We start from the raw sequence: 15919 nt of genomic DNA on the forward strand, positions 1-15919 counted from the left end.
TACTTTGTACTGAGTGGTCACTGCTCTTTTGCTTTTTTCACAATTCTTTAACACTTTACTTTTAATGAATCTTGATGAGTCTGTTCTACTTGGAGTTCATCAAATTTAGGAAGTTGTTAGCCATTTTCATTTCAACTATTATTTTGGGGAAGGGTACCAGGGATTGAACTGGAGGGCACTCAACCCCTGAGTCACATCCTCAGCCTATTTTGTATTTTATTTAAGAGAGTGTCTCACTGAGCTGCTTAGTGCCTGACTTTTTCTTAGGCTGGCTTGGAACTCATAATCTTCCTGAGCTGCTGGGACTACAGGCATGTGATGCGCACAGCATTTCAAATATTCTTTTACCCCTTTCTCTCTACCATTTCTGGGACTCATATCATTTATTGGTTGGTCTGTTTATTATCACTCAAGTTTCGTGTCTCTGATCAGTTTTTGTCTTGATTTTTTTTTTTCTGCTCCTCATACATAATAAGTTGTTCTATGTTCAAACCTGCCAACAATGTGATCTGTCTCCTAACCCCTGTTTTTGACACCTCTCGTGAATGTTCATTTCAATTATTTTTCAACTCCAGAATTTGTTTTCCTTTATAATTTCTGCTTCTTTATCTATGTTGTTATTTTATTCATATTGTTTTTGTTGTTTCTGTTCATTGCCTGTGTTTTTAAAAAATATTTATTTTGTAGGTATAGGTGGACACAATATCTTTATTTTATATTTATGTGATGCTGAGGATCAAACCCAGTGCCACACACATGCTAGGCGAGGGCTGTACCTCTGAGCCACAACCCCGGCCTGTGTTTTCTTTTTGAACATCCTTGAGATAATTGTTTTCAAATTGTTGTCTTGTAAATTCCATTTCTAGAATTCCATGGGGATGATTTCAGTCAGGTTGTTTTGTTTCTCTGAATTGTTCATAGTCTTTTTTTGTTTGTATACCTTGTGGAGTTTTATTGAAAAGTTGATATTTGAATATTATAATTTGGTAACTTAGAAATCAGATTTTTCCTTCCCCAGGTTTTGCTATTTTTGGTATTTTAGAAGACTAATTGTTTAGTGAATTTCCCAATCCTTGGGCAAGTATTTATTTTGTGTCATATGCAGTCACTGAAGTCTTTGTTTCCTAGCTTATATTCAGATAGGGTTTTGACAGAGATATCCTTCAATGTCAGGGGTTATACAAAGTAACAAAGCCAAACCCTAAATGTCTTCCTATCTTTGCAAATCAGCCCTTCAACATTTGGTCAAGCTTGCACTAATCCAGAGTTTTGACAAAGTTGGTTTGATGCTTACTTTTTATTTCTGTTGGAAGAATGAGTAATTGGAATTCCATAATCTGTCATTTTGCTTTTCCTCTTCTTGAATTTTATTTTATTCTGCTTCTGGTTAAGAATTCTATTAATAATTTGATAGGAATAAAAATGTTTTCTTGGTGTTGGGGTTGTAGCTCGGTGATTGATTACTTTCCTGGCACATGTAAGGCACTGAGTTTGATGATCCGTACCACATCACAATAAATAACAAAATAAAACAAAGGTATGGTATACATCTACAACTTAAAATTTTTTCTTAAAGTTTTCTTAAAAATGGTCAACTTGAAAATTGTTTGTTTACAGTAGTCCCTATGTATTTCTGTTTTATGTCTGAGTTTTCACTATTACAAAAATAATTTGTATTATTTAGAATACTAAATATGGCCACTAAATCATTAGGATGCTATAATTAACAATAGAAGAAAGAAAATTATAAAAGTCACAAATTTCTGGTATTGACTTTAGCACTAATTCTTAGATCTCATGGGCATTCCTGTATTTTTAGCACAAATAATTAGCATAAGGAGGCTGATAATTACCCTGATATATGAAATGATGTAATAATCTTTAATGGCTCCTGTGTATATGGATGATGTTAAGACACTATCCTTTGTCTTTACTGTATCAACGTGTGAATATACTTTATAGATTTTTTTAAAAAAATGTACCTTTTAAGGTGTTTTAAATTGAATGAAAACATTTCTGTAGTGTAATGTAATTCATTTAAAACGCACAAATATTTCAAGTGCTTACTAAACCCATAGATTTGTTTTCATCTTGTTTTGAACCAAGTCATTCTCTCCCCAACCCCATTGCTACTAAATATCATATAACTGTGTTGTCGATTGAATAATAATTCAGAGACTAAGACTTTTTATATGTATGCCTTTCAGAATCCATACCTAGTGTGATGTGATACTTTCATTCAGTGTTTTCAGATGTAAATTGAAGGCACAATTGAGTAGGTGTGCTTATTCAGAGTGTTATTCTGCCTCTTTTTAACTTAACCTAGTTTAAAATCACTGGTTCTCCTTTCATGAAGCAGACAGATGTTTGTGCATAAAAAAGTACTACAGAAATCTATTGTAAACCTACCTTCATTTAGCATGATTTCAACAATGCATAGATAGAACTGATTTAGCTAAACATAACTGCAGTTAAAGCTAAGAGTCCAGATTCCATTATACTTTTTTGAAATTTAAGTCACAATTGTACACTATAGATTTAATAAATTAGATACATATGCTACAAATTACTGTTGAAAAATACTAGCCTTTTGTATCTTCATTTAATTTAATGCAACTAACAGTATTTTTTAAAATCGGCCAACTTATTTTAATAAGTGTGAATGTTATGCATTCATTTTGCGAAGTTGCGTGATAATTAGTGAAAGATTGATGTTATATCAATTTCAAACTTCAAATTTGGTTCACAAGTAATGCTGAGTTGTTTCTGTAGATATAGAATTATTGTACATTGTTATATAGTAACAGATCTAATGAATGTTATATTGCATATAATTTATGTATATATTTAAAATGCATAAGTTAAATAAATATGTACAAATTATTTTACTCATTAGTTTACAGTAGGTATTGAAATACCTTTAAAAACCAAATTGTATTCTAAAAATTTACCCGATTGTTAAATTACTTTTCAAGCAAGTGCAAGAAAATCTATTATTGTGAAACACATTTCGGTATTTGTGCTCTCTGATCATTTAAAGGTCTTTGTGTAAGATTACTTTAATAATGTATTTATGTGTGTGTGTATGGCTGGAAAACAGCCTGTACATTCTTGTTGCTGTTATGGCTACCTGACAACTTAGTTCAGGAATTAGAATAGCAACTGAAAACATCATATCAAACTCTCTTGCACCCTCTGTTGTTATTTTTGGGAAACACTGCAATACATTCTTTTGGTTGTATTGTTATTACACTTATTTAAGTCCCTGATAAAATCAATAGTTTATTATACTTACCTCCAAACTAGATTCAACAGTAAAGGAAAATTTGTTTGTAAGTCTTAATTTTTTTTATGTTGCAGCCCCCTTTTTTCATATAATTTAAATGAAAAAGGAGCCTTGTCTGTTTCTTTGATTTCTCCTTGTTACCAGTTTTTAACTCCATGTTTCATACAAATGAAAGTCTTTGCAGGATGTAGTACCTTATTTGTACAGTTTTCCAGAATTGCAGATTCTGTATGTTCTTTTGTAAACCTTTCAATAGTGAGTTTGCTTCCAAAAGAAGAGTCTGAAGTCGTCCATACTAAAATTAAGAATTTATAACTGTACGGAACAGATGTTTTCATAAACATTTGCTATAATTAATTTCAACTAGAGGATTGAAGGAACAAAGCAGTTTTTCCCTCTTCAAAACTTTATTGCCTTTTTCCCATATAACAAACTCTGAAATATTTTCTCTAATATTGTTAGTGAGTGAAATGACTGTGCTCCTTATTTGGTATGTTTTTGAGAACAAAAACTGCTTTTTTTTTTTTAATTACTGTCTTTTGTACCTGGAAAGTTACGTTTAATGTGGCATTTTATTTGATTTACAGTTATAAACTGAAAGAAACCTTTGTACTATCTTATGGTAATAAAAACCTGTTTAAAAAAAAACAAAAGCTTCTTATTTGAATGATTTTATATGTGATCTGATAAATCAGCTTAAAGGAAAAATATTCTGTCAGTAGGATTTTATGTATTTAAATAATCTAAACCTTTAGTTTTAAGGAGAAAGAAGGCTCATATTTTAAGTGTATAATAAAGTTCTTATTCTGTTCTGATATGGAACATTTCACAGGAAACGTCTGCAAGCTGTTAAATAACATGTGTTAAAGGAAATTTTCATTTAGCAATGCAGACAAATTTTCTTTAAATCTTATTTATTATAATAGTAGTAAATTTCTAAAAGAAAATTAATTACATATGTGAGTTTATCTTACCCTTGTTTTCAAAGAATTAACAACAAATACACATCTTGACTAATCTTAAAACATATAAATTTTTGGATTATTTTCTCCTATAAATTGTCATCATTTTTGAGTGATGTGATCCACCTTTAAAGAAAAAAATACCTGGAAATATATTTTGAAAAAAGAGTAGAATTAAAAGTTTAGTAAACAGGCTCAGTCCATTTCTGATCTTTTTGAACTATTTGGCATAGCAGCAAAATACCTTGAAAAAAAACCAACATTCTTGACTAATCTGTCAAATATAAAATGTGTAAAAAAATAGGTAGCTGTCATTAAAATTACATTTCAGTTTTCAGTAACTATTTAATGAGCAGCATAATTATAGAAGTATGGTACCTTAAGTACTATACTCAATAATTAAAAATAATCTCTTTAAACTGAAAGCTCCATAATTACTATTTGACTTAACTAGAACCACTGTGATGATCTCCAGTGGCACCTAAGTTTGTTCAAAGTGAATTAAAAGTATAAATTAATATTGTATAAACCATGGAATTATTAACTTTTAAATATTCTGAAAACAAACATAACCTGATGTTTGAAAGCTATATTATAGGAATTAGGAATATGAAAGTTAATTAGATTCTAGTCTTTTAAGTTAATTTTTAAGAACAAATGATGTGCTTAATTGTATTATACTATGATTTTAGAAAAATCTATAAAGCCTATGTTTTAAAAATTAAACTATTAAATTTTTGTCAATAAGAATGCATATTTTACATTGGAGCATTGCTAAGCTGCTTTTTCCTAAAAAAAAAAAAAAAACAAAATTAGTAAATTTATTTAATAGTGTTTAAAACTGACATGTATGAATTTGTTCTAAATTTGATTTTATAAATATGCTGGTTTCTTAAGTGAAAATGTTTTTCTAAATGCTATAATTGACATACTTTTTGGTGATTTTTTTTTTTATGTTTTAAATGGCTAACTTTCTAAGTTCAAAGAAACTTTTGGCATAAAAAGGCATATTATAAAGTTCATATTATAAATTTACTGATGACTACCTCTGAAGCTTTTGTTTTACCTCTCTGCTTAGAAAATTCCTTTCCTAGACAGCAGCAAAATATGAACAAGAAAATCTTGTAGGTCTGCCCTCTGCTCACTCTCATTTTTGGCTGTACCAGTGGTCAGAATGGGTGACCTAGATACTAACAAAATAACAAAAGCATTGCCATTGCTTATAAACATTAACTTAAAATGAAAAGGTTTACAAGTTTTGGTTTTGTCTGTGATTCATAAAATGAAATGAACTATGCTTCATTTGTTCTTGTTAGCAATGACTTTGGTAGTATTACTAACCAAATCAAGAATGGTGGTGTTTATATTTGGCAATCAAATGAATTTTTTGCCTAAATGGCTCGAAATACAAAAGGTAATTGGAGAGGGATAAAGAAATATATGTTTTGTTGAGTATTATATATCATAGAGCTGTCACACAGTAGTTTTTCAGTTGAAATATTCAATTTTGTAATCTCCATTATTTCTGTGTTTTTAAATTTTTTTTCTAGGAGATTCAAATAAAAATGGAAGAAGAACAAGTTCTACCTTAGACTCTGAGGGGACTTTTAATTCATATAGGTAGGTGGTGAATACATGGATGCGTAACAAGATAAAAATAATTTTATAGGATTACAACCTTAGAATAGGGAGGAACTCGTACTATCTGTGCTTTAAAAGTATTATTGACGTGTAAATAACATTGCAGTCTGTATCTTAGACAACAGTAAACATTCTGAATTCTTGAATAAATGATCATTGCTAATCTGTTGTTATCCTATAGGAGGAAAATTGAAATGAATAGTGTAGTTCTAAGCTTCATTATAATCCATTTTTAGTTATCTTTTTCTGGTATTTCTGTTATAGTACTAAAGGCTTTCGTTTGTTTAAATTTCTCGCTAAAAGAGAATGTACTGCTCATGAGTGCCTAAGGGAGCTTAAAATGTAATTTGTGATTGAATTAAGTGCTGTTTGTTAATATCCTGTTTGGGATCTTTAGCAAACAGGACAGTTACATCTCAATTAGTAATTAAAAAAAAAAAAAAGAAACACCAGTTTAAAAATATGTAATTTAATCTTGTTTTTTAACTTTTTCTCCATAATTTGGTTTTACTGAAGTCAATGTTTATGAATTTTATTCCTTATAACAGAGAAACCCAGGAAAAAGAAAGATGAAAGTTATTTTCAGTAATATTTTAAAATCCATACACTAAACCAAAATGGTGTCATAACTTGATTGTTTTCTTTTAGGAAAAAAAGTACAGATTTATTATTAGTATATTTAAGCATTGTAGATGGCAGTGCACATTTTTGAAGAGATAACTTCAATTGGAATTAAGTGTCCTTATGATTAATTAGTTCTAATAATGTGTAACAACACTATAAAATATATTTTAAGAATCACTGTACTCTTGGAAACCCATTTGAATATTAAACTGTATCTCCTTTTCTACAATAAATATGGAATATATGCTTAGTTTATATTTTTGTTTTTATACATATTATGTTTCCTTAATTGGAACCATGTCATTTGTTTCTTAAGATTCCAGGCAGGCTTTTAACATTTAGAAAAGAGCCTTATTACATAGTAGGCATTTAATAATAATATAGTGAATGAAAAGTTCTTACAATTTGTTTATGAATTCTAGAAATGAGATGATAATTGAAACACTTGACATCTTTATTTTATGCCAATTGGGGTCTGTACAAATAATCAGTCATTTAAGTGTCAGTGATACTAGATAAAGCTATGTTCCCATGGTGTTCTAGAAGGGTATTATCACAGCAGTAAAACTCATATGTTGTCATTATATTTTCACTGTACTCATCCTACCTTAAAACTATTGCAATTCTCCCAATCTTTCTTGTAGTTTGAAAATTGACATATGAAATAATAGGTAGATTCCACTCTCTTAATATGTCACAAATATTCACAATTACCACCAAGAAAGCTAAATATAAAAAAATAGTTAAGCAAGTATTAATGATTTGGCATGTAACTGGGGAATGTGAATATGAGAATACATACTATGGTAATATTATTACGTGTAAATACAGTAAAAACAAAGGGGGGAAAGTAAATATTTTAAAGGAAGGAAGACTTCTCAACATGTTATACATTTTTTGGCTATTTATGTTCTACAATTACATTTGTAGTTTAATCACATTAAATAATGGACATAACATAATGGTAAAGTTTTAATGTGAAGATATAGCATTATCTTATAGTTCCTTTTGTCCTCGAGTAGCTTGGGGATTACTGTATTTTAGTATTATTGAATGTTAACTTTATTTTGAAAATGAACTCTTAGTGCAACTTGGAACAATAAATGATAATGCTGTTAACTAAATATTTTTAATCAATGCCTGTCACTTGTAATGCCATGATATTAATGTATTATTGTAATTAAAATGGCAAGATAAAAGCTTTGGTAGTACAGTATGTAAAAATGGGCTTTTAATAGTCAATAGGCCAGTGCTGCTATTAGATGGCATTATAGTATATAAGGTATGAAATGAATATTTTTCTAGTCAGTAGGCAATAACTGTTTAATAAGCTTACTTGTGAATTTGACATTTGGGTTAAATGTACAATTCTTAGAAGCACAGCTCTGGGGTATATTTTCATTGTAAGGTTAACTGACAAAACCTCAAAATAGTTTCTGAATCATATTAAAATAGTATCAGAATTGTCAAATTTACTTTGTAAATGAAAATTATTTTTCTGATATCATTGTAGTTCTTCAAACTATCTAGAAATAGGTTACCAGAAAAACATATTTTACAGCCCTGAAACATGCTTTGGTGTAACAGTCTACCTTTGTATTATTTAACCTACCTCAGAATCATAACCTTCCTTTATAAACAACTTGGACTTTTATACTAGCACCAGCTCACTCAGGATATGTATACTTGTGTCTAGGATAAATACTACTAGCTTTAGTCTCATCCATAAAAGAGGCAATATAATTTCTAACCTGCCTTAGTTTGCATAACTGTTTTAAAGACTGAGGTAAAATGTGTAAAACAAAGGTTTTTGAAAATCGAAATGCAAAGCCATAGTAGTAATATTTGGGACTCATGTGTACATTACATTGCCTCACTATTTACACCCTTTTATAACATGCACTGATGTTTTATTAACTTTGTCTTATTGGTCACTTAAGTCTGTTTTTCCTATCATTTGTGTTCTTGTAGTATTACATTGTCAAGTTTTGAGGGGTCATAGTCTCAGGGTATTTGTTTTTAAAAATATCTGTACAGAATGTTTTGGTTGAAATCCTTTGAAGTGAGGATAATAAAATTCAGTTGATATAAGGAATTTAATAGGATAATGTCACATGGTAAATGCTGAATAAATATTAGTTGCTTTTATGTTCTAGTCAGTGTCATCATCATCACTGTCATCATCATTAACCTTTTGGTTTTGTAGCAAGTTTTATAGTGCTCTAATATAGAAACAGCAAAAGGAGGAGAGAAAAGAATTCTTACAGGAAAATAACTTGTCTTTTAGCAGAAAAGGAGCTTAAAGCTTGTGAATCAGCTTAACTTGAGGCTCTGTGCCAGGCACAATATTCTTCATTACCTTCCTGCAGTGTATTTGTACACCTAGTAAAGGTGAAGGGAAGATATTTTACTAATGAATTCAAAGATGGATATCTAGAACTTTATTAACAAATAAGTTTTGAAATTTAAAATCAGTGGGTTCTAACTATAGCTTTATGTGCCTAAAGTTCATAGAAATTGTGTTTTTTTATTTGTTTTTTTAAATAGGCTAGGAGGCTTTACTTTAGATTTGTATCTTCTCATGGTTTTACCTTATTGAGTCAGATAGGTTGGGTACAGCTGTATTTAACTCCTAAACCAGTATGATTATCTTATGGTGTTTGAGTGTTAGAGCTGATCTTGTTTTAAACGTTTTGGTTAAAAATCTGATTTATGCCTCCAACTAATTTGCAGATGATGATAAAGTGGAAAATTTGTAAGAATTGAGAAGACATTGGTTTTATGAATGATATCTTGTGCTTTTAAAAGACCAATGTTAATGTTTATGATCAGACTATAGGCTTTCTTTATTTCTTACTTAACCAATAAAGTGGAGAGTCTGGCTTGCTGGGTGTGAAAGAAGAGAAGCAGTTTTCTGATTACTGGTTTGCAGTGGCCATTTAACTTAATGAATCCATCCAGCACAGGGCTATATGGTAGAAGGAATATTCTTTCTCTTCCACCCCTCCTCCTCCCAAGGGCAGCTGACCTTCCTCTCGCCAAAAGAGGCAAGCCCCTTGCCAGCACATACGACTGCAGACTATTACATTAATCTGTTTAGCTGTAGTACCAGCTGCTTGCATGTTTTTAATTATCTTATTAGATGTTATAACAGTGACCTATGAAATAAATTGAAGGTGAACATTTTTAAACTTTTATTACTGTTTCTTAATCTTTTTGATCAAATTATAACTTTTTACAGAAGTTCATAGGAAATCTATGTAGTGCTTTTTTCCCAGATATAATGTCATGATTCCCAATATAGAAAATATCTTCATTTTTTGCTTTATTTATTGATAAGAATTAGATTGTGTTTTTAGTCAAAAAATTCATGGTAAATTTGGCTTACTAGTCAATTTATAGAAAACTCAGACCAGTTATTTGGCATTTGCTTGGGAACTCAAAATATTGCTTAATTTTCACACATCATCTTGGCATTGTATAAACAGCCTATGATAGAATGAAAATCATTGTGGCTTATTTTAAAATAAATTAGTACATTATACTTTTGATTTTCTAGATTCTTATATATACAGTAAGAAATCATCTGGTTTACTCTATTTTTCTCAATTTAATTTCACATGGTACTATGTATGTGTGTATTTTTTCAAACTATCCTGTAAGGAAAATGTACTACTGTATTTTGACAATTGGAAGACTTTCAGATAATAAATTGTAAATGCAAAGTTGACTTCAAGATACACACAGAATAATCAAAACTGATGATGGTTCAATTACAAGTCATAGCCACTAAGCTAAAGATTATAAGAATTTAGTAAGGAATCATGGTGTTGAATTAAAAGTAAGTTGTATGTAAAAACAACTGCAGAAATACTAATGTGTGTCTTTTTAGTTAATAAATCCTACAACTCGGACAGTGGTGTGACTTTGGCAATTAAAATTTTTTGAAGACTTGCCTACTTGTTTTTTTTTTTTTTTTCGAAAATATACATACTTCTTCAATCTTTCTTCTAAAGAGGTGCTATATTTTGTATTCCAAAAGGACATTTGTTGAAGAATATGGTGTATTCTGTAGCTCAATCAAAGGGTGTTTTACGTTGGGAAAAGTGTTTTAAAACTTACAAGTAGGTTTAGCTTTTGCATCTAAAAGTTAAATCTTTTCCTGAACAAGGATATATTAATTCATTTGAACATTCTTTGATCACTAAATCATAAAATAGTTTTCTTTAAATCATTTTAAAAATAGGTGAAAAGGTTTATTACAAAGATTTTTCTGTCCCTCGTTTACATGTAATCAGTACCTTCAGAGCATTTATTTTTAGTTAATACCTTTTATATTTGTATGTAAGAAGTAATGTATCATTAAAATAAAAATGGAGAAATGGTTATAAATATTAAAGGAAAAATAACAGAGCAAAGGCGTACTTTGAATTAAAAATTTTAAATTCAGAAAATTCCTATTAATACTCCTAGAATGATATATTTTTGCTGATCTTGTTGTTTTTAAGAATCCAGACTTCCTAGCACACCTAAGTCCCTGGGTTTAATCCCCAGCAACATGCACACATGTGCATGCACACAACACACACGTTCTCCCTCACATACAAAAATATTGGCTCACTAGAATCTATTTTTGCTGAAAGTTATAGTAAAGAGACCAATCTGAATTATCCATCCCTGTCCCCCACCACCCAATCATCTTAAATTCTTAAGACCTTGTCCTTTTAATTGCTTTTCCATCATTTCATAGCTTAGTAGTAAGTAGAAGAGGAGGAAAGAGGGCCTAGAATTAAGATTCTTTACTGATTCTTTTCTGAATTTGTTGTATTGTTTATATTTTGTTGTGAATCTATATAATTATATGACAAACTATAAATTCTTAAGAATAAGTTTGTGATTTGGGGAATTGATTTAGAAAAAGAACACAGATGTAAATAAGACATCAAAGTATATATCTTACACTCTACCACTTGTTGGCTGTATTAGCTTAGGCAAGGTATTTAGTCTTTCTGGTTCCTAATTACCTCATCTATAAAATTGTTAACAGCAGCTATAACATAGGATTGTAGGGAGCATACCTATGGAAAATATGGAAACCTGGCCTAGTCATTTGAGACATAGTGGATAACAGTGTTTCTTCATCTTTCTTTCTCCAATTTCCTTTATATTTTTATCTACTCTTTCATTTGACAAAGTTGGCCTTTATCCCAGAAAAGTTTTTAAAACTTTTTACATTTCTACAGTGACAATAAATGAATACTTTAAGAATCATATTTATCTATAGTTACTTACACGTTACATAGGAAGAATTTTTATATAATATATTCTAATATTTAACCTCACAATTTCATTATCACATTTTCTTATTTCATATTTCCATATTTGTTCGAGGCTCCACACCTTTACAGTTAAGTGAATAATTTCAGAGAGCACTTTTGATTTTCCAGAAACTAAGGTGAAAATATTACCTTTTGTTTTTATCTTCCTAATGACACCACCTTTGAAGAAGTTGGGGGAAAAAAATCACATTGTAATGATAAATATATCTTCTTGAAATAATGTTATTTTTTTATGATAATGGAACCATTCAGTATCTGTGCCTCTCTTTTTTATCACTAGCTTTCATTGTACTTTTTCAACATTTCTTTAAATATTTTTTTTTGGTATTGTAATTCAGGAGAGCTAAATATCTTCAACCATTATGGAAGTCTTTATGGGGATGCACCTCATACAGACAGGCCCATAAGGGATACCTTTGATCCCTAAAGAGGAATAAAACTTAGATCCTGTCCTCTTCATCTAGCAAGGGAGCAAAACATGGAAACAATTAACATAGATACTGAATAGTATCTATGAACACAGTTTTGAATTACCTGGGAAAGACCAAATGTGGTTAACTAAAATTAAGGGGTGGTAGTAGGGTGGTGGATGATAGTTACAAGAAAGATTTGTTGCTAGACCTTCTAAAGGAACAGGAATTTTCAGGGAGGTGAACAATATGAACAAAACCAGTCTTCACTTTCTACTTTCTAGCAATGCATTCTTTTAGTTTCTTTTGCAGTATTAGAATGAGTAGATTTGGTTAAATTTAGTGCTGAGTCTAACATAGTTGAAAGTGATACAACTGAGATGAGTATGCTATGCCCAGAAGTTTGAAGGAAATTAATAAAACAGCTATGGAATAAAAAATAGCCTGTGAGAATGAGAGAAAATCTGAAATTTTAAAGATGACCTAGTATCATGAAAACATAGTTATAATTTTAATTCCATGGTTATAGAGGTAGTATTCAGAGACGTAAAGTAGGTTTAGTCTGGTTGACATATTCTTAAAAAGAGTGTGAAGGATTGTGTCCCATTCTACTGTGCTCAGATTAGAAACTAATTCCACTGACAAGTCTTTCAACCCATCAGAAAGAATATGGAATAGTAGAACATTCTTCTCTCATTCTCATTTTAGCCCTTTTCTCATACTTTCTCCAATGCCTCCTGATGTACCCTAGAAAAGGAATCTGGCGTCCCACTACTTTTAACCATAATATCTTTTAATTAAAAGTTCTGTTCTAAAAATGGGAATTTTCTTTTGGTGCTAATTTTCAGTTTCATAGTAGCATTTCCTGTAACATGTGACCATCTCTTTGGTTCATTTAAAGATATCTGTGGTTATATAATTAAATTTCTGTGGCATTCATTTAGGGATATTTGAATTATTGTGTCTGTGGATAAAAATATCAAATATAAAATACCAAAAGACTTTTTTACTAGATTTGGGTTCTTATAGGTAAAAATTTCAAATAATAATAAATTTCAGCTATGGAGAATGTTTATGCTGAACACAGGACGATTTATAAACAACATAATTTAGGCAATGAGAAAATGGAGTTAATGCTTTTTTTTTTTTAATCAGAAATAAAAATTCTACTCCATTGGTATTATAGCCTACATGGCAAATAAAGCAGGGATCCAAATTAGCTTTCTATACCCTCAATTCCTTGATGAAAACTTCTGTACTTCTAGAGTGCCTAGCAACAAATCTTTCATGATAGATCAAGTGATTTTAGTATCTCCTGCAACTCTCTCTACCACAACAAGATCCAGTTCTTTGGTTATGCATTAACATATCAGTTTCTTAAAGGTCCATGTTCTAATAGTGTTAACCAACTAGAATAAAATCAGAAACTTAGAAATGAAAAGGCAATATTAGAATGACAAAAAGGTCAGTTCATTTATGAGTATTTAGTATGAGGAGAATCCTACCATTTCTTTTATTCTAATTAGTCTTATTTCTCAGCACACTTTTAATTGAAAAGATAAAAGATTATGAAATTGAAGTAGGCTTAAGTGCAAAGTTGAGTTTGTTGTCTTATTTTTAATGATAGTCTGAGGAAATGACAATTTAAAAGCTAATGTACATGGCTGGAGTTGTGGTTCAGTGGTGGAGCGCTTACCTTGTATGTGTGAGCACTGGGTTTAATACTCAGCTCTACATAAAAATAAATAAATAAAGATATTGTGTCCATCTACATCTACAAATATTTTCAAAGCTAATGTACAGTAGAACCCCTTGATCTCTTTATTTTTTTACTTTCTAAGACTCCCCCTGCATTCATTCCTAAAACTGCAGATAGTACTGAACCCTGTATTTAATGTCTTTTCCATCTTTACTAAGTACTTATTACACATTGTGGCCAGAATTTCTTCAGTTTGAGATACCACAGCAAACTATCCTGCATTTAATTTTTTTAATTTTTCTTTCACAAATTCACAGATTAAAGATTCATTGTAGACCAATCTCAGCATATGATTTTTTTTCCCTTTTACCCCTTTAATTAAAGGAAGCATTTTATAGCTTCTGGGCATATCCAGATTGCCAAACTTATTACTCTTTCGCTTTGTGGCTAATATTAGGTAAATTAAGTGTTTCTTGCACATAAGCATCTTGATACCAAGACATTTGGTGTGATAACGGAAGTAACTACTACATGACTTATGAGTGTGCAGCATATTCAGCATATTTGCTGGACAGAGGGATGACCCATGTCTGGGGCAGAATGGAGTAGGATTACGTGAGACAACATTACCTTACTCATAATGTTATACAATTTAAAACATGAATTTTTTTCAGAGTTTTCAGTTTAACATTTTCAGACTGATAGTGGACTGGGATTACTGAAATCATGGAAAGCAAAACTGCAAATGGTAAGAGGGATATATAACCTTAAATATGATAACTTGGCCAAAATAGGCATGAGAGAAATGTCACTAAAAATAGAATGGGGAACTATAAAAACAATGTAGTTTGTTATTTAATGTAAGTGGAAATGGCTTTGCATTTTTCAAATGTATACCACAGGTAGAAAACAGTTACTTTTAAGTCTTGGGAATATTTTGGTACTTTCAATATCACATATGTGACATACATTTCATCACACCAGGTAATTGAGGTATTATTGTTTTTAAGCATGGTTTTGAAAATAAGTCACTTTTTTTGTTCTAAAAAAAAGTTGAGTTCTTTATTCCCAAAACCCAAAGTCTGAAATACTCCAAAATCTGAAACTTGTTGGAGCAGTGATCACACCAAAAAGTTTCCGATTTTGCAGCATTTTGAATTTTTTTTTCCAGGTTGAAGTACTCAACTGGTAAAGTCTACACAAATAGTCCAAAATCAAAAACAGCAGCAGCAACAAAAACAAACCCTCCAGAATCTGAAATCTGTTCTCAAGCATTTCAGGTATCAACCTACAATTCAAAGAGATTTTTTAATAGCATTTGGGTAGGGATGTTTCCTTACCTTTCCAGAGGTATATATGAAATTGTTCCCACTAGTACATTAATCCAAATAAATTTAAAGTTTATCATTGGCTTTAAACTAAACTTAATTTTATTGCCTGACCCATGTATCCTCACTTTAAGTTATTCTTTCTTGGTTCTTTTAGCCAGTGTGTTACTGAGAATGGTTATATTTGACTTATGATATGAATCTTAGTTCTAGTTGTTTCCTGCATTGACCATTTTTAGTAACTACTAAAAGTTACACTGTCACTTATAAAGATCTGTTTTCCTAACTTTCACATGTTTATATATGAGAAGAGGGAGGTGGAAGAGGCAGAAGGCAGAGTGTTGTGATGGTGTCAGAAACACCCACAGGAAAGGCAATGAGACAAGAAAGATCAAGTATTTCATTTATATCCAATAGTTCTTTTATTAGCACTATTTATTTAATTATATACTGTGTTACAACATCTTTTATAGACTTACCTTGACTTATTTAACCACATAAATTAATTTTTAATGTTTGTTTTCATTCCCCAATTATACCATATATGAGCATGTGTCATTTCATCCCTTGAATCTTTATAGATATTGCCTTAACAACTGAATGCACGTATGAGTGATATCCTTAAAATAT

General features: G+C 30.5%; 1 protein-coding gene across 1 annotated transcript in view; it reads left to right on the forward strand.

Moving 5' to 3' along the window:
* Positions 1-15919, forward strand: part of LOC124080732 (TBC1 domain family member 5) — a gene marked incomplete at its 3' end in the record, with an annotated part of 424799 nt that overhangs the window by 252568 nt on the left and 156312 nt on the right. Inside the window, 1 exon segment of the mRNA XM_046426732.2 lies at positions 5799-5868. Within this exon segment, the coding sequence (XP_046282688.2) occupies positions 5799-5868 (70 nt within the window).

Source organism: Marmota monax, unplaced genomic scaffold, assembly GCF_021218885.2.
Source record: "Marmota monax isolate L192 unplaced genomic scaffold, Marmota_monax_Labrador192_F-V1.1 WCK01_AAM20220418_F8-fsc00452, whole genome shotgun sequence".
Taxonomy (NCBI): Eukaryota; Metazoa; Chordata; class Mammalia; order Rodentia; family Sciuridae; genus Marmota; species Marmota monax.